Source organism: Argopecten irradians, chromosome 7, assembly GCF_041381155.1.
Source record: "Argopecten irradians isolate NY chromosome 7, Ai_NY, whole genome shotgun sequence".
In the NCBI taxonomy this organism is placed as follows: Eukaryota; Metazoa; Mollusca; class Bivalvia; order Pectinida; family Pectinidae; genus Argopecten; species Argopecten irradians.
The window spans coordinates 29,432,757-29,452,030 of NC_091140.1; the positions used below are offsets into that span (position 1 = coordinate 29,432,757).

Below are 19,274 nucleotides of genomic sequence, written 5' to 3' on the forward strand. Positions count from 1 at the left end.
TAGCAGCAACTGCATTTTGCATTTAAATGCCTTGCAACTTTTTTATAACACTTCAACTTCACATCAGTCTTTACTTTTTGCAGCAATTGTTTTTCACTAAATCTTATCGCCTGTAAAATTTGTGAAATTTAAAATGAGACAATATTAGTCTCCATGTGGTGTCAATATATTAATGTCATTGTAACTGTTGAAAATCACACTTTCTCATATATTCCAGGTTACTGATCGCCTTGTTGCTGCGTCACCATGACCTCGGACATGTTGCTCTTTCACTCGTTGAGCACGGCCAGATTGAACAGACCAAATATCCCCTTCCAAAGTCTATAGTGGAGTTGTTTAAGGTTGTGGCTCAGGCTAAACGTCACCTCATCAAGGTATCATTGCTACAATGTATGAGATATGGTCATTGATATTTATATATCATATCTAGGGCAAAGTCTACCTGGTATAGTTTTTCTGAGTCAGTCAGTAATATTGTATAGTTGTTGATATACATGGGGGTTTAATTAGACTTAATTTGTGGACTCATCTAATTATGCAAAAATAAATATTTCAAAATTTATCAAAATCATGGTTTTACATATCAGAGCTTGTTATATAAATGATGTTTCAAAGTCTATTAATATGATTCACGTAAATAAGCCCCCACAAAACAGTTCCGAAGAGTAAGATCTTGAAATTTTACAGTATTTACAATTATTTATTGTCTCATCATAATGTTGTGGCATAAAGTTTTTTAGATATCAGTTGTAGAGTAAATGTTTTATTTGAGCAAAGGTTCTGTGCTGGATTCTTTAGTGGCAGGCCCTATAGGACTGGGCCTACACATTTCTAACGGTGTCATCCTATTATGATCGTATTGAATTAAATACACATATCATATTTCTCACCCAGGTTCATCAAGATCAAGCCCGTTCTTACAAGGAAGTTTGCGCACCAGTCCTAGAACGATGTCACTTCCTGTTCAATGAACTGCGTCCTGCGGTTGGGAATGAAGTAAATGCTATCACACGCTCACAGTTGTTGAAGAGTACTCCACGCTGGAAGGAGGTTGTCACGAAAGTCATGGAAGAGAAAAAGAAGGCCAGAGGTATGCAGGCCTAAAGATTATAATCTTTCAATATATATATGTTGTTTACACAATAAAATTGTTATAGTAGGAGAAATTATTGTCCAAGATATTAAATCAGTACTTTATTTTCTCTGTATAGAATGGCAATTATTTTTATTGATAAAAAAAGTTGTATAACATAGTTTAATCTATTGGATGGGTGCTTGACATAGCTTCAATCCCTTTTCCAGAAAAGGGGAGGGGTGCTTAAAGGGGGTGGGGCGCTACCTAATTACAGCAAAAACAGTAATGGTATGTAAAGGTGAGATGTGTTACTGTAATCTCCAGGTCTGTCAGACGTCATAGAGGAGTCAGATAGGAAGGAGACCAGCATACTAACGATGTCACTATCACAGACAGAGGGCGCCACTGGAGGGGTCAGAGGAGAAACAAACGACCCCTCAAGGCCAGAGGAAAATGTAGAGGGGGATGAAGTGAAGGTTTTCGCGAAAGGTACAGCGCCACCTGCTGTCACAGAAATTTCATCATCGGAGGCGTCAGATAAAAAGGTTTGTGCAATTTATTTATTTGGTGATTCATTTGTCGCGTACTGAAAATAAAATCTCATTTTGTGGAATGGAGATGTTAGTAGTTGATATACCTCTTGTATGTTTGGGGTTGATTATATAATTATTTATTTTGAAAAGCAGGACAAATTTTCAACACCATTCCTGAGAGAAAACTATCAATTCATGGCCAGAAAGTTGCTTCTATAATGTTATTTCTTTGATACTGTTGAAGGCTGATTCCTGGAGCCATATTGTCGGTGCGCTGACAAGTTCCCAGAAGTTTAGCTGGCTTCGACAACGTCTGACTGGCAGTAAGATGGAGATGCCACTCATCAACAATATCATAGAGTTTGTCCTGTATGAACATCCAATTGACATTGAAAAGCTCCGCCGATCTCTACATTATCAGGTATCTATTCTAGTTGACTGTTTACTCCATAACAAATCCGAGAACCAATGTCGGTCATTCTAGTAGGCTATTTACCATACGCAGTAAATCAAATCAGATAACGGAGTTGGTACATATTGTAATATGACTTTCTGTTGCTAAGGTGGAGCGTGCCCAGCTACGACTAAAAGGTATACAGAGCATGCTGGGATTGGTCCACAAGAATCACCTGATCCCATCTGTGAAGTACGCTATCCTTTGTGGATGGCAAGGACTTCTCACAGTTGGTAAAATGGCCTGGTAAGTACACTCTGAGATATTATTGCTCACCTGGCCCGTCTGTCCGTCAACATTTCCTTTAAATCGATACTAGTCATAGAGTTCTGCATGGATTGTAACCAAATTTAGCCACAAACATTCTTGGGGAGAGGGGAACAGAACTTGTATCAATTTTGGCTCTGAGCCCCGGGGCAGGAGGGGCGGGGCCCAATAGGGGAAATAGATGTAAATCCTATAAATCGCTACTTGTCCTAGAGTTCTGCATGGATTGTGACCAAATTTGGCCACAAACATCGTTGGGGGAAGGGGAACAGAACTTGTATAAATTTTGGCTCTGAGCCAGGAGGGGCGGGGCCAAATAGGGGAGATAGAGGTAAATCCTATAAATTGCTACTTGTCTTAGAGTTCTGCATGGATTGTGACCAAATTTGGCCATAAACATCCTTGGGGAAAGGGGAATAGAACTTGTCTAAATTTTGGCTCTTAGCCCCCAGGGGCAGGAGGGCGGCCCAATAGGGAAAATAGAGGTAAATCTTATATTTCGCTACTTGTCCTAGAGTTCTGCATGGATTGTGACCAAATGTGGCCGCAAACATCCTTGGGAGAAAGGGAACAGAACTTTTGACTCTGACCCCTCAAGGGCAGGAGGGGTGGGGCCCAAGGGGAACAGAACTTGTATAAATTTTGGCTCTGACCCCCCAGGGGCAGGAGGGGCGGGCCCCAATAGGGGAAATAGAGATAAACTCTATAAATCGCTACTTGTCCTAGAGTTCTGCATGGATTGTGACCAAATTTACCCACCAACATCGTTGGGAGAAGAGGAACAGAACTTGTATAAATTTTGGTTCTGACCTCCCGGGGGCAGGAGGGGTGGGGCCCAATAGGGGAATTTGAGGTAAATCCTATAAATTGCTACTTGTCCTAGAGTTCTGCAGGGATTGTGACCAAATTTGGCCACAAACATCCTTGGGAGAAGGGGAACATAACTTGTATAAATTTTGGCTCTGACTGCCTTGGGGCAGGAGGGGTGGGGCTGAATAGGGGAATTAGAGGTAAGTATTCAAATTCCTTCAAAAAAGAAACAATGAACCTGTATCCAGAACATTACTTGGCATTAATTTGTAATCCTTTCTCAGATATTATTGGTCTTTCTTTATCATAAATATCTGTTTGAAGTAGTTCACAGACAAAAAACACAATAAAATCAAATATACCCACATGATATACTCTTACAGAATGATATTCATCAAATGACAAAGTGTGGCAGCCAGAGCAAAAAAAGTCTATAAATGTTCTATTGATATGTTTCCCAATCGATTATATTGATTATTCTTATGTTATAAACTCACATAATTAAGACTTTTGAATGCCAAATTATGAACTGTGCTTATTTCAACTAAATCTATTCATGTGTAGGCTCTCTTTGGTTCCGAGTTGTGTATATTTCATTTTTGCATTGATTGGAAATCAACATGGCCAACAAGCAGCCATTTTGGATTTTGACAACTGTGCTTTTTTGTCGCAATTTTACAGAAAGTACTGAAAGTGTCTTGGTAAAAATGTCCTTATTTAGGTTCCTTTTTGTCCCTAGTTGTGCATGTTCCAGTTTATAAATAGTGAAAAAATAGATAAGACAGATAGATGAACAAAACTGGTTAACTTTAATGATGAAATGCCATCTGTCTGAACTTACCAGTAGATTGACTGATCCCTTCTTTTTCAGTGAGCCAGTACCCCAGTGCCTCTCCAATGTGAAGTTGATACCACCCTGCGATCGCATCCTATTAGAGCTTGCTTTTTCTCATCTGTATAAGTGGGCTATCGATGAGCTCCGTAATGGCATTCTACAGTCTGACATGATGTTCAAGGCTAGGGGTATCAACCCAGCCTGCCCTGGTACTGACTCGGGCAAGGTCAGTATGTAATTAATCTAACTGACTTACTGCAATTGTGATAATTTATGTGAGGGCATAATTTACATTAATTACACGAGAATCGTTTCAGCTGAAAATTTTCCCGGCTTGTAATACTTGACTTATATATAAAACAATGGTGAAAACAATAACAGGTTTATTTATTGCAAAAGTAAATTTTTAGTGATTTAATTTTCATTATCTGATTCTCCCCTGAAATTCCAAAATATACTAGTCCAGCCTTTGAATTAGAAGAATCTAAATGTGTTCAGGGGTGATTGGGTCAATAATCTAAATTACAATTTGTTCTTAAGAGTTTTTTATGCAATTTAAGAGGTAATTTAATTGTTAGGCATATTTTTTCATTTTTTATTAGGGGACATAATACGGTAGTGTTATAGATACCTGTTTTATTAAAACGGAACATTTAGCTCAAGTTTTTGAGATCTATGCAATTCTATTTATAGACATGCTTCAAACGTGTGTGTAACTGTAATTGTGAATGATTGCAGGAAACCCTAAGCCTCGGTGCTCTGCCACACTCACGCTTCCTTTTAGCCACAATGGGAATCCTCGTGTCTGAACATCACTCAAACAGTCTCAGCCTCCTCATGAACTCTGGCATTCTGGGCTTAACACAGACTTTACTACGCCTGGCAGGTAATGAACAAAACCAAACTGGGCTTTCAATTAGTAATTGTGGATATTTTAGAGTATAGCTATTTTTAATTTAAATAGTCAAAATATTCAACTTTCCAAATGTTTGCGGTGTGGTAATGTTCATTCTTTAGTGTAATTATATACTGTAAACTATCTTTCTTTTTTGTGTATAATTTTGTGATTAATGTAAATTAGTGAAAGTTAATCTCCACAAACTATCATTTACCTTGATAATAAATTTTAGGTTTTTGACCCACGAAAATTAATATCTGCAAATTTGAAATGGAAATCGCAAAATTTTGAAGGGGCAAAAGAAATTTGTTTAACATTTTATTTTAAGATCTGTTTATATTGAGAAAATTTCCATGCTGCGAATAATTTCATTTTGATAATTATGTTATTTGAATGGTTGGCTTTATACTGATATTGTGATGTTTTTGTAGGTCCTGATCCAGAGAGAATGTTACAAGATAACTCCAGCTCAATTTGTGCCGTCTTAGAGGAGCAGAAGCACAAGAAACAGTCACAGCCGGTACCCATCTCTGGACCAGAGTTGGCAGCCATGATGAAGATAGGGATGAGAGTAGTCCGCGGTGTTGACTGGAAATGGGGAGACCAGGTATGTAAAATATGGAAGATATAGGTTATCTCCCTTTGTTGTCACAGTTGTCTCCCTTTGTTGTCACAGTTGTCTCCCTTTGTACTGGATTTTACTGTCTTCTTTTGTTTTATTAACAAATCACACATCTCTGTTCCCAAAGAACATCAATTTTATCATGTCATATAAAAATGTGTGGAGATATATTTTCTACTATGAAAGCTAAGATATCAAGATTGATCATAGTGAGAAGAGAAAATTATCCTTGAAGATATGATGGCAAGAGAAATCTCTATAATCGATAATAAATGAAAAATCTGATGTATAACTCTGCTGATGTTTAAAGTAATTCAGCGAAAAAATGATACCCTTTGAGCAAAAAGATCAGAATAATATCAGGAAGATATCCTCTCTTTAGTTATATGTATGTAGAGGAATACAGAATGTAGGTGTGTGGTCTGATATGTCCTTTTTGAGCTACTGTATAAAAGCCATAATTTAAGGATGGTCCCCCTCCCAGTATGGTTGAGACCTATATTATGAAGTATTATTTTAGGATCGCCTTCCAGTATGGCTGAGATATTATGAAGTATTATTTTAGGATGGCCCTCCTTCGCAGTATGCTTGGGAGCTATATTATGAAGTATTATTTTAGGACGGCCCTCCTCCCAGTATGGCTGAGCTCTGTATTATGAAGTATTATTTTAGGACGGCCCTCCTCCCAGTATGGCTGAGACCTACATTATGAAGTATATTTAGGATGCCCCCTCCCAGTATGGCTGAGCTCTGTATAATGAAGTATTATTTTAGGACGGCCCTCCTCCTAGTATGGCTGAGACCTATATTATGAAGTATATTTTAGGATGCACGCCCCCCCTCCCCTCGCAGTATGGCTGAGACCTATATTATGAAGTATTATTTTAGGATCGCCTTCCAGTATGGCTGAGATATTATGAAGTATTATTTTAGGATGGCCCTCCTTCGCAGTATGCTTGGGAGCTATATTATGAAGTATTATTTTAGGACGGCCCTCCTCCCAGTATGGCTGAGACCTACATTATGAAGTATATTTAGGATGCCCCCTCCCAGTATGGCTGAGCTCTGTATAATGAAGTATTATTTTAGGACGGCCCCCCTCCCAGTATGGGCCGTGTCATTGGAGAGTTGGGTGAAGATGGATGGATACGAGTTCAATGGGACACGGGCAGTACCAACAGTTATAGGATGGGTAAGGAGGGAAAATATGACCTGAAGCTGGCTGAACCTCCGGAGATGCCCGATAACGATGAAGACGAGGACGAAGACCTGGACATCGGTCAGTATCGGAGTGAAAATACTGTTTAGTCAGTAATTTTTATGGGGATAATATTTTTGTGATTTAATGGGACATTGCTATGATTGTGAAAGTTTAATCTGCAAAATAAAAAGAGAAATAGTTGAATGACATATACTCTTAAAAGGCTTTTTATAAAAAAAATTTAAATCTGAGAATATTATTATTTCCATCTAAATTTTTCCTACTGTAGACTCCAACAAGCCAGAAAGTCGACATCCGACTGCCTTGCTACGAAGGTCTACACTACATCTGCTGAGGTCTCTGGCAATCTGCTGCGCTCTTCACTCCGAGAGTTCCCAGAAGGAGGCTGTCCGATCGCTGTGTGGACTCATGAGAAATATCGTGGATAGTGGCTGTAACTATGGCCTCAGTAAGTGTTTGGTAGATTATATACACCAACACCTGTATAAAAACACCAACAACTGTCTATAAACACCAACACCTGTATAAAAACACCAACAACTGTCTATATACACCAACACCTGTATAAAAACACCCAACAACTGTCTTTATACACCAACACCTGTATAAAAACACCAACAAGTGTCTATAAACACTAACACCTGTATAAAAAACACCAACAACTGTCTATATACACCAACACCTGTATAAAAAACACCAACAACTGTCTATATACACCAACACCTGTATAAAAACACCAACACCTGTCTATAAACACCAACACCTGTATAAAAACACCTCCCAAGGATTTGGCTTTATTACTAGGTGGTCTTTACACACAGGTTAAATTGTTAGGGATTTCATGAAGGTGGTCTTATTAAAAATTGGTCATTATACAGAGGGGGTTGCTAAGGCAGGTTTTTCTGTAATGTGATAATCCTTCTGAGGATGAGTTAATTTTCAACACTGCAAGGCAACAACTTCTTAGCATGTAGGTAAGAGAAAGTCTTATCATAAGGATTAAAGTTTTCAGTGAATCATGTCTGCCGCAGCAAGCCTTCTGTATATATTTGTATTAACAGTATTTAGTACAGCTATATGTCAATGATATAATGTACCAGTACTTTGTGCAGACAATTTCACAATTGTACCGTAAATAAACAATAAATTAGCACACCATGGTCCATCTGAATAACATTCTGAAGACGAAGTCAATCAACTTACAATTCTATTTACAGATAATGCAGTAAATCTGCTTAATTTAGAGCTCCATTCAATTTGCGAAGAACTTAGAATTAAGAAATGTGCCAAACAGGGGTACACTTTATACCCTAAAATCTTGATAATCAGCTGCAGCTTACACTCTTTAGTACATTGTATATCAGAAACAGAATTTTATAAGTCTGAAAAGCTAAATACAGACTTATGTAGAGAATTTTTTAGACATGAACAAAAATTAAGACACTGGGTTGACAATATGTTGGTTTACAATATTGATAGTGAATTATTTTGGATTTGTAGACTCCAACTCTGTATCGGCCCAGGTAGCCTTTGAACAGCACTACAGCTGGTGTACCCTGGGATTTATGCGAGCTATCGCGACAGGGACGTCTATATGTCACGCTTTCAGCACCCAGCGATGGGTGGATCTACTACTGAAGATGTTGGAGGTGGACAATTCTCAACAACTCGCCAAAAGTGTCACAAGACAGGTAAAACAACTTTGATGATAGTATTGTATAGGCAGTTATTTCCACGGGTCAAAATGTTCATAATTTGAAACAAAAAAACTAGAAATTTAGAATTTAATAGATCAAAATTTTGGGGTTTCGCTTGAAGTGTATACAATGTACATAATTCAGTAGATTCTTGATATTTCACTGATCATAATAAAATTTCGTGACCAAGGTGATGGTCTGCAAAATTGCGAACAAATCAAACCCACAAAAATAACTAGTTAAACAGTATATCATCTTTTTCTTAGTGTTCATAATCATTATCTAAACATGTTTGAATAAGTGTGTATTTACTTGTTATAAAACCTATTTTGATGTTGAATTCAGATTCTGACTTTAAAGTTCCTGAGAGCAGTACTGCCATCGTGGGACCTGTCAGTGAAGGAATCTAGAGTGAAGGCCATTGTTGAACAATTGTTTGAGATGCTGGGTCGTATTCTGATGTCGTGTGTGGCTGATCCAACTCTACTGCCTCAGAGTAAGTCTCTATTAAGCTATATTGACCTTGACTCAACAGTGGACACTTCTAGAAAACAATACAAACAGCGAGCGTCTGTATCCCTGTAATCCTTTTATATATATTACTCGTCCCTAACTGTATTATGCTGTATCTTACTGTAATATTTGTATTTTGAGCAGTGGACACCCCTAGGAAGGGACACAAACAACGAGCCCCTGTATCCCTGACAGCATCCTATACGAGCACCATCGCTGAAGAGCTTGTTGCACTTCTTCGGAAGCTTCACACATGTGAATGCTGGAATGCACATATCAATGACTATATCATTTCTCGTCTCTCTAATATTTCGACTCTTATGGCAGACAAAGTTCAGCCTTCCAATGATGTAAGTATTACACTCCTAAAATTGGAAACATTTCAGTGCTAATAGAAATACGCAATAAAATATTAATGACCACATCGAAGGAGAAATTTACATTAAATACACATTTAGTAAGAAACTGGTATAAATGGAAATAAAATCAATGTATTATTAATTATTCATATTAATTAGTAATTATTTCTGTATATAGCGTTTTAATTTCACGAGTCAGAAGAAAATTTTGCAATTTTCTTTATGATAAGAATTTGCAAGGACAATTGTTGGCAATTTCTAAACGGGATAAGACTATGAATTTTTGTGTTTTATTAGTGAGTCTTGAAAGTCAACAAAGTTCAATCCCTTATGATTAAAAACAACTGTACAGTGCTTTATAGATAGATAAAAAATAATGGTGCACCAGATACCTAACAGTAAATTTCTTGCTCTGATAACAATATGTCATCTGTAAAATTGTATATCACAGGACCCTTGTGTAGGGATGACGTCTGACCCCCAACGTGGTGTCATGGCTGCTCTCACCCTGATTGGTGGAATCGACAACAGGCCACACTTGGGTGGCCGGGTTTGTCACGATCTATTTCACCAGGGTACCATCGCTCGCATCACACCTAAAGGCAGAATACATGTGCAGTTTGATGATGGCTTCCTTCGTGCCTGCAGGCTTACAGAGTTATCTGCTGTAGGTTATTTACTTTTCCTCAGATATGTATTTAGTTTTTCTTCATATTGAATTCTCATTGATCTACCAAAATAGAAAACTCTCTGTGTACATAAAAAGTATCCACTGTGTAGATAACCAGTCCATAAATATGTTAAGGGAGATAACTCATTTGGTGTTCAGCCATAGTTTCTCATTGTATTACATATCATGGGAGAAAATATCAGAAAGCATAATTTTCTGGGTGTTATATTTTAAAAATCTGTATTTATATATAAATGTGTAGATAAATACATAAATATTTATATCAGTTCAGATAAGTCATTATTTTCTGCAGTAAATTCATTATTTTCTTGAAACAAACAAAAGGCTTATCAAAGGGAGATCATTCATTTGCTGTTACGCAAATATCTTATCAGTGTCGGCCAGTCGAGAATTCTACGAAGAAAAATTGGACAGGTTATATATTTGTATCAGGAGGATGCTATTAACATATAAGCTATTATACATCTTTTTACAAGTATTCTAGTGTAAAATGTTGTGTAAGTAAATTTGAGGTATTTATATCAAGGGGAGATAACCTGCTTGTTGTTAACATGATTTTCTGTATCTGGGTGAAACACTAATATTTGTTGCTGTCATCTTCCAGTGTCCAAGTCTAGAGTTCTGTGTTGATAAACTACCAATGAATGACCGTGTTTGTAGTATGTGGTCAGGCCTAATTGGTCTGGCCAGTACTGTGTCGAAGCCCGACAAAGACCTCGTTAAGGATCGAGCCCCACTGGCTGCCAGTATGGCCAGTGTCGAGTCAGAACTTCTCTGTAAGTATTGGTAAAGGGACATAAATCATGACACATTTTAAAGGACATTACTGTGTGTGTATTAGGAAGTGTTGTCGTTGTTGTGTTATTGTGATATTCTAGGTTTAAATCATGACTTTGTGGACTTGTATAATTACTCTTTAAGAAGTTTTGATTAAGCAGACTCTTTAAGAAGTTTTGATTAAGCAGAGTGTATCAATGTAAAACTTATAGAAGAAGAAAGATTCTACTTTCATCTCTGCATGAAAATTATGTACTTAAGTTTGATTTTTTAAATACTGAAACCAATTGAAATAAAGGAATGGCCTTTAATCAAATAAAATCACCACCGAAAGGGATCCAAAATAAGAACATTCTTGGCCCAGATTCATGAACATTCTTTAACTTCTGTTATGCTTTTTCATAGGGAATTATAAGTTAAGGTGATAGAATGTTCCTGAAACTAGGCCCTGTTGTATAAGACTCAAGTAATCATTGTTTTCTGTTCTTTGTTACAGCATCTGTATCATTTGACCTTGGAGACTTGCGACGTCAGCAGTTGCGTCTTTGTCTTATCAAGGCCTGTCGAGTGTTGTTTAGTCGTCAGGAAAAACTACGCCTCATTATGAACCAGCGCGGAATTCAGGAGACGGCGCCTACGCCTGACCTTGAACTTTCTGGTAGTGACGATGAGCTCGGTGATGTACAAGAATCACCCTCTACTTTATTCCAGCAGCTCATGATCAGCGCTACACAGCCTTCCCCACTTAAAGCTGTGTTTACACGGGAGGAGCTTGAGGTAGGTCCAAAAGTTTACATTATAGTTTAGAATGGATACTTACCTGATAATTATGGATCATTATGATTATTTTTCAATTGTAAAGTGAATTTTGTGTGTGTTATTATTGTAGGTTCATTGTGGATTGCCTTATACTGCATCACATTTCATCTTTGGAGGTTTAAGGGGTTGATAGAGGGGGTTGTCCTTATATAATCTTGATGTAATTAGAGAGTGTTGTTCCAATATTCCTTTTTTAGGTCATCTGACCCGAAGGGTCAGGATGACCTATAGTCATCATGTTTCGTCCGTCGTCGTCCGCCGTCCGCCGTGCGCCGTGCGCCGTGCGCCGTCCGCCGTGCGTTAACTTTTCACATTTTGAACTTCTTCTCAAGTTCTACCAGTGCAATTTGGCTGAAACTTGCATGAAATAATCCTGACATGGTCCCGACAAAGTGTTGTTATTTTTCGGGTCGATCCCAAATCAAAGATGGCCGCCACAGCCGCCATCTTGAAAACACATTTTGAACTTCTTCTCAAGTTCTACCGGTGCGATTTGACTGAAACTTGCATGAAATGATCCTGACATGGTCCCGACAAAGTGTTGTTATTTTTCGGGTCGATCCGAAATCCAAGATGGCCGCCACAGCCGCCATCTTGAAAACACATTTTGAACTTCTTCTCAAGTTCTACCGGTGCGATTTGGCTGAAACTTGCATGAAATGATCCTGACATGGTCCTGACAAAGTGTTGTTATTTTTCGGGTCGATCCGAAATCCAAGATGGCCGCCACAGTCGCCATCTTGAAAACACATTTTGAACTTCTTCTCAAGTTCTACCGGTGCGATTTGGCTGAAAATTGCATGAAATGATCCTGACATGGTCCTGACAAAGTGTTGTTATTTTTCGGGTCGATCCCAAATCCAAGATGGCCGCCATAGCCGCCATCTTGAAAACACATTTTGAACTTCTTCTCAAGTTCTACTGGTGCGATTTGGCTGAAACTTGCATGAAATGATCCTGGCATGGTCCCGACAAAGTGTTGTTATTTTTCGGGTCGATCCGAAATCCAAGATGGCCACCACAGCCGCCATCTTGAAAACACATTTTGAACTTCTTCTCAAGTTCTACTGGTGCAATTTGGCTGAAACTTGCATGAAATGATCCTGACATGGTCCCGACAAAGTGTTGTTTTTTTTCGGGTCGATCCCAAATCAAAGATGGCCGCCACAGCCGCCATCTTGAAAACACATTTTGAACTTCTTCTCAAGTTCTACCGGTGCGATTTGACTGAAACTTGCATGAAATGATCCTGACATGGTCCCGACAAAGTGTTGTTATTTTTCGGGTCGATCCGAAATCCAAGATGGCCGCCACAGCCGCCATCTTGAAAACACATTTTGAACTTCTTCTCAAGTTCTACTGGTGCGATTTGGCTGAAACTTGCATGAAATGATCCTGACATGGTCCCGACAAAGTGTTGTTATTTTTCGGGTCGATCCGAAATCCAAGATGGCCGCCACAGCCGCCATCTTGAAAACACATTTTGAACTTCTTCTCAAGTTCTACCGGTGCGATTTGGCTGAAAATTGCATGAAATGATCCTGACATGGTCCTGACAAAGTGTTGTTATTTTTCGGGTCGATCCCAAATCCAAGATGGCCGCCATAGCCGCCATCTTGAAAACACATTTTGAACTTCTTCTCAAGTTCTACTGGTGCGATTTGGCTGAAACTTGCATGAAATGATCCTGACATGGTCCCGACAAAGTGTTGTTATTTTTCGGGTCGATCCGAAATCCAAGATGGCCACCACAGCCGCCATCTTGAAAACACATTTTGAACTTCTTCTCAAGTTCTACTGGTGCAATTTGACTGAAACTTGCATGAAATGATCCTGACATGGTCCCGACAAAGTGTTGTTATTTTTCGGGTCGATCCCAAATCCAAGATGGCCGCCACAGCCGCCATCTTTAAAACACATTTTGAACTTCTTCTCAAGTTCTACCGGTGCGATTTGGCTGAAACTTGCATGAAATGATCCTGACATGGTCCCGACAAAGTGTTGTTATTTTTCGGGTCGATCCGAAATCCAAGATGGCCGCCACAGCCGCCATCTTTGAATCAAAGATGGCCGCCACAGCCGCCATCTTGAAAACCGGTGCGGTTTGACTGAAACTTGCATGAAATGATCCTGACATGGTCCTGACAAAGTGTTGTTATTTTTTAGGTTGATACAAAACCCAAGATGGCAGCCACAGCCGCCATCTTGAAAACATATTTCGAACTTCTTCTCAAGTTCTACCGGTGCGATTTGGCTGAAACTTGCATGAAATGATCCTGACATGGGCCCGACAAAGTATTGTTACATCTCTGGTTGATCACAAATCGAAGATGGCTACCATGACACTATATCTAATTAATTTCCTATATGTTAAGGCCCTTGTGCCTCTTGTTTGAAATAAAATTTGTTGAAAGAAATTGAAAATGATCCTGACATGGTCCTGACAAAGTGACACCATATATAATTAATTTTACTATTGCCAAGGTAGTCAGATGACCGTTAAGGCCCTTTGGGCCTCTTTTTTTGGAACTATTATAATTATAATCCTCTTTGTGTAGGCTGCGTCTCTGGCTGTTTGCCAGTACCTGACAGCTGCTAGTCTCCTGGACCAGGACGAGACAGACTCATCAGACTCTGAGAGTGAACATGAAGCTTCAGTGCCATACAAGACACTCACATCAGCTGCGACTAATACCACCAACAGCAGTCGGACCGCCAAGGTCAAGAAATCAAAAGCGACTTCTCAGCAGCCTCCGCCCACGGCTGTTGTTACGCAGATTATGGAGATGGGCTTTCAAAGGAAGCATGTGGAGATGGCTATCAAATCAATGGGTAAGAAAACATATGCCACATTGATTTCTGTTTCTCAATTTTTATCTCACCTGGCCTTGATTTCTTAGAAATAAAAAAGCCATCAACTGAAATATGTCACTAAGGGCAAAATTTTTACTTGTTACCTAATCTTATTGGACTTTGCGAACATGGTAACTTAGACTCCGAGTACTTGTAATGAATTCTGTTTGTTGTTGTTCAGCTGGAGGATCTCTACAAGCGGAGGGAGATAGTCCTCGCCCCGAGGCTCTGGTTAACTGGCTCATAGAACATCCCGAGGTCAGCACACAGGAAGAGTCAGATACCGAGAGTCTGTCGTCAGTCGACTCGTACTCTGAGTCAGACTCAACCTCTGAGGACTTTGATGATCTCGACATAGCTTATGATGCTAATTCTAGTCTAGGGGTGAGTCCCATTTTAGCTTATGATCCTAATTGTAGTTTCGGTGTGAGTCTCATTTTAGCTTATGATCCTAATTGTAGTCTGGGGATGAGTCCCATTTAAGCTTATGATCCTTATTGTAGTCTGGGGTGAGTCCCATTTTAGCTTATGATCCTAATTGTAGTCTGGGGTGAGTCCCATTTTAGCTTATGATCCTAATTGTAGTCTGAGGGTGAGTCCCATTTTAGCTTATGATCCTAATTGTAGTCTGGGGGTGAGTCCCATTTTGTCTATAGAACAATAGAATTTCGTATTTTAATAAAAAAAAAGTAATATGCTATTCATCATTATCTAATCAAGAAGATCAAGTTTTAATAACTACAGCAATGTCTTGCAAAATTGGAAAAATATCTCCAGGAAAATGTATAACCAGCTTGACATGCATATAATAATTCACAATAATTAAAACTGTTTTTTAACAGATTTCTACAGAGCTTGGAGCCACTGGCACTGTGCAGACATTTAAGAGGCGGACAGATTTCCTCAGCAACGACGAGTACGCCATGTACATCCGGGATAACATACAAACTGGCATGACTGTTAGGTGTTGTCGTACATACGAGGAGGTACAGGAAGGAGATATTGGAAAGGTGGTCAAGGTCAGTTACACTCTTGTAATGTAGGACCACAGGAATGATCCTAATTGGTCAAGGTCAGTTACACTCTTGTAATGTAGGACCACAGGAATGATCCTGATTGGTCAAGGTCAGTTACACTCTTGTAATGTAGGACCACAGGAATGATCCTGATTGGTAAAGGTTTGTCACACTCTTGTAATGTAGGACCACAGGAAGGATCCTGGTCGGTCAAGGTCAGTCACACTCTTGTAATGTAGGACCACAGGTATGATCCTGATTGGTCAAGGTCAGTCACACTCTTGTTATATAGGACCACAGGAATGATCCTGATTGGTCAAGGTCAGTCACACTCTTGTAATGTAGGACCACAGGAATGATCCTGATTGGTCAAGGTCAGTCACACTCTTGTTATGTAGAATCATAAGTATGATCCTAATTGGTCAAGGTCAGTCACACTCTCGTTATGTAGGACTACAGGAATAATCCTAATTTGTCAAGGTCAGTTACACTCTTGTAATGTAGGACTACAGGTATGATCCTGATTAATATATCTCCAAACAAGTAAATTAAACATGACAGCTATACTGTATAATATGAAATATTTGTGTGTACTTTCTTTTGTGGTATGGAGCTTTTAAATTATTATGTGGATAGAAATATTCACGGTTATGTGGATAGAAATATTCACGGTTTGCTGATAGAACATGCTATCTCTATTATATCAAACCTGATTCATTGTTTTTGATATTTGTGGTTTATAGTAACCATGACAAGAACAAAAATTTCATGCTGTACAGTATGATGTTTTGTATGAATAAGTTTGTATTGAAAGGTAGACAAATTACTGTTGAGGACCTTTAGGCCTCTTGGTTAATATATTCCTTTGAGGAATTCACATGCCAGGTATGACTGTGAACTGTTTATGGTTGATTTCTAAGGCCTAAGATCTTTGCTGTAATGTTATTCTAACTGTTTATATTCTCAGTTGGACAGAGATGGACTTCATGACCTCAATATCCAGGCAGACTGGCAGAGGAAGGAAGGTACCTACTGGGTCAGATATATACATGTGGAACTTCTGGGACACTTGGGCCTCACAGCAGGTTTGTTCATATTTCATATTACAACTACATTAGTTAAAGCAACAATCAAACCTGGTATAAATTTAAAGGACAACTCTGTATAAAGGACACATGTCTATAAAGAACATACTCATCCACCTTATTTGGTACAATTTACTATATAATTTACCTCTACAAAGGACATCTGTTTATGATGGACATATTTACTTTTTCCCTTCAGTGTCTTTATAGACAGGTTTGACTATACTTATAATAATCCAGTTAATGAAGAAACCATATTTTCCGGTATAAGAATCAGGCTTTTTAAGTGGAAGCTACAAAGCCTTTTTTTTTTTTCCTCACAAATTTTTGTACATACGTACATGTATATAAGCAACATTGGAGTATAAACTGGAGACGATACTGACTGTGTTCTGTCTGTAATATGGAGAAAAATAGAACTCCCTGATTCACTAGATAATAATTATCTGAAATACACATAAAGATATTGATAAAAGTCCCTGACCTAATTACCAACTAAGTCCAGTACCAAGTGATTGATTTATTCACTTTGAATCATTGAATCTTGACTAACATAAGAACAATAAATGTACCTAGAAATGTTAATTGCCAAACAGAATAGATGTGCTCATTAATCAAATGTGATTTCTAAGTCTTGCTATTAAGGTTTTAATTTATCCCAATTAATTTTTTGTTCATACAGGTTCATCACAACCCATCAAAGTTAATGACAAAGTACGGGTGAAGCCAAGTGTTACCATGCCGACGTACAAGTGGGGCTCTGTCACGCATCACAGTATTGGGACAGTTACAGGTAATTAACTATAATAGATGAATTGCTCATATGAGGTTTAATCAGGCCTAAAGATGGATGAATTAGTTCTGGGGGTATAAATCTAGAGGAAGAAGGGATCAGTTACTATTTTTAGCTCGCCTCTCAAAGAGAAGAGGGCTTATGGAATCACGTCGGCTTTGGGGGTTATAATGTTGATTATAATTGTTGTAATGGATATATGGACAATCATTTAAAGCGGGGAAATGATGAATTTTGAGAATTTCAAAAGGCCCAATGGGCTGAAAAGTTAAATTATGTAATGACATTGCAACTGGTAAATCGCAAGAAACCTGAATTTAATCAACATAATTCCAGAGGCGAGCTTCGCTGTTCTCAAACAGCTCTTGTTAGGGGAGTTGGGGTTAATCCATAGAGATTTATCCCTGGGAGAAGGACATTCAGCATTTAGCAGCCTAAAGTTACCATGGTAATATTATTCTTACAGCCATAAATCCCAATGGACGGGACCTGACTGTGGATTTCCCACAACAGGCTCATTGGACTGGAATTATAGACGAGATGGAGATCGTCCCGAGTACTCATCCTGGTGTCAGGTAAGTCACATCTCAATTAAGCCTTATGTTTTCAGTCAACATTTTCTATGCTACTATAATGGTAATACTGTAAACATACTTTTGGAAAAGGGTAGCTTTTGACTGCACTAAAATAAGCATGTATACAGCATTCTTTCCATGTTAACAAGCCATATAAATCTTAATTTAAAACATGATTGAGTTTTGATGAAATAGTATTTTCAATTTCATGTTTTTATCCGTAAGATATTGGATGCGTTTCTACTAAACAATGTATCAATGATATTTTCCAGCTGTGACGAGTGCCAGGTCTTCCCAATAGTAGGCCCCAGGTTTAAATGTAAACTGTGCGAGGATTTCGACTTTTGTGAAAATTGCTTTCGATCCAAGAAACATCGTCATCCATTCAACAGAATTTCTGAACCAGGTATCTTTGACTGTCTTATCAAAAGCTACATCTTTCTATCCTCAGAATGTAAGATTTGAGAGTTTACCTCATTTAACCATCTTTCCTCTTGTATATATATTTAAAAGTCAGTCCCAACTTATTAGAATTTTAAACAATATTGTCGAATCCATTCCCAAAATGCAAACCTATATATATACACATGCTTTTGTTTCTGGGATTATCAGATTTCTAAAGCTAACACAAACTGAAGAAGAAGAAAATCACAAAAATTACAAATACAGCCAAACCTGTCTATAATGCCTAAGGGACCAAGAAAAATGGTCTTTATAACTTGGTGGTTTTTATACACAGGTCAAATTGAGTTGAAATTTACCATTTGGGACTATGAGAAAATGGTCTTATTATGTAGGTGGTCTTTATACAGAGGCAGGTTTGACTAGGGCTGATCCTCTGATTTTACAGTGAATATTGTTACAAAATCTTATAATTTCATGCTGAAGATCAAACCTTAAGTCACATTTCAGTATTTCTTTATTTCTGCTGTTGTTAGCTAAGAGCAGTAAAATGTTTTAACACCATGAAGTATGCAGTGTCATTTTGAATTCTACGTTTTATTTTCAGGCAGTGAACCGGTCCTGGTGGGAAAGCCAGGGAAACATAAAAAGAAGTTATCTTTCCCATTGTCTGGTTCGATGATCGATGATTGGCACAGTTGTGTAAAAAGCCTGATGGTGTCTTCAAGGGAGAACCAGGCCCTCCGCCTGATAGAGGGAAACAGCGGCTACTGGCAGAGTTCAGGCTCACAGGGAAAGGTCTGCTATCCTATGCATTCTAACCCTTTCACAGCTTTTAGATTTCATGATTTTCATTTTTAAATAATTAAGCTGAAATCAAAACTCGCGGATTGAAAAAAGATGAAATTCCTATCAATATAATTGTTGTACATGTAGATGAAACTTTTCGGTTATGAACTTTCATGAATTTACTTGTAT

At 38.4% G+C, this 19,274-nt stretch overlaps 1 protein-coding gene across 3 annotated transcripts in view; it reads left to right on the top strand.

Moving 5' to 3' along the window:
* Positions 1-19,274, top strand: part of LOC138328078 (E3 ubiquitin-protein ligase HERC2-like) — a 96,956-nt gene that overhangs the window by 43,661 nt on the left and 34,021 nt on the right. For all 3 annotated transcript variants that reach the window (XM_069274689.1, XM_069274691.1, XM_069274690.1), the window contains exons 25-48: positions 218-374; positions 895-1,090; positions 1,400-1,620; positions 1,853-2,029; positions 2,172-2,308; positions 4,011-4,200; positions 4,713-4,860; positions 5,304-5,479; positions 6,584-6,773; positions 6,985-7,164; positions 8,217-8,407; positions 8,759-8,909; positions 9,071-9,276; positions 9,737-9,952; positions 10,581-10,752; positions 11,250-11,530; positions 14,131-14,404; positions 14,607-14,809; positions 15,268-15,444; positions 16,409-16,526; positions 17,209-17,319; positions 17,786-17,894; positions 18,167-18,300; positions 18,904-19,094. In XM_069274689.1, coding sequence (XP_069130790.1) covers positions 218-374; positions 895-1,090; positions 1,400-1,620; positions 1,853-2,029; positions 2,172-2,308; positions 4,011-4,200; positions 4,713-4,860; positions 5,304-5,479; positions 6,584-6,773; positions 6,985-7,164; positions 8,217-8,407; positions 8,759-8,909; positions 9,071-9,276; positions 9,737-9,952; positions 10,581-10,752; positions 11,250-11,530; positions 14,131-14,404; positions 14,607-14,809; positions 15,268-15,444; positions 16,409-16,526; positions 17,209-17,319; positions 17,786-17,894; positions 18,167-18,300; positions 18,904-19,094 — 4,306 coding nt within the window. The remainder of the gene's footprint in view (positions 1-217; positions 375-894; positions 1,091-1,399; positions 1,621-1,852; positions 2,030-2,171; positions 2,309-4,010; positions 4,201-4,712; positions 4,861-5,303; positions 5,480-6,583; positions 6,774-6,984; positions 7,165-8,216; positions 8,408-8,758; positions 8,910-9,070; positions 9,277-9,736; positions 9,953-10,580; positions 10,753-11,249; positions 11,531-14,130; positions 14,405-14,606; positions 14,810-15,267; positions 15,445-16,408; positions 16,527-17,208; positions 17,320-17,785; positions 17,895-18,166; positions 18,301-18,903; positions 19,095-19,274) is intronic.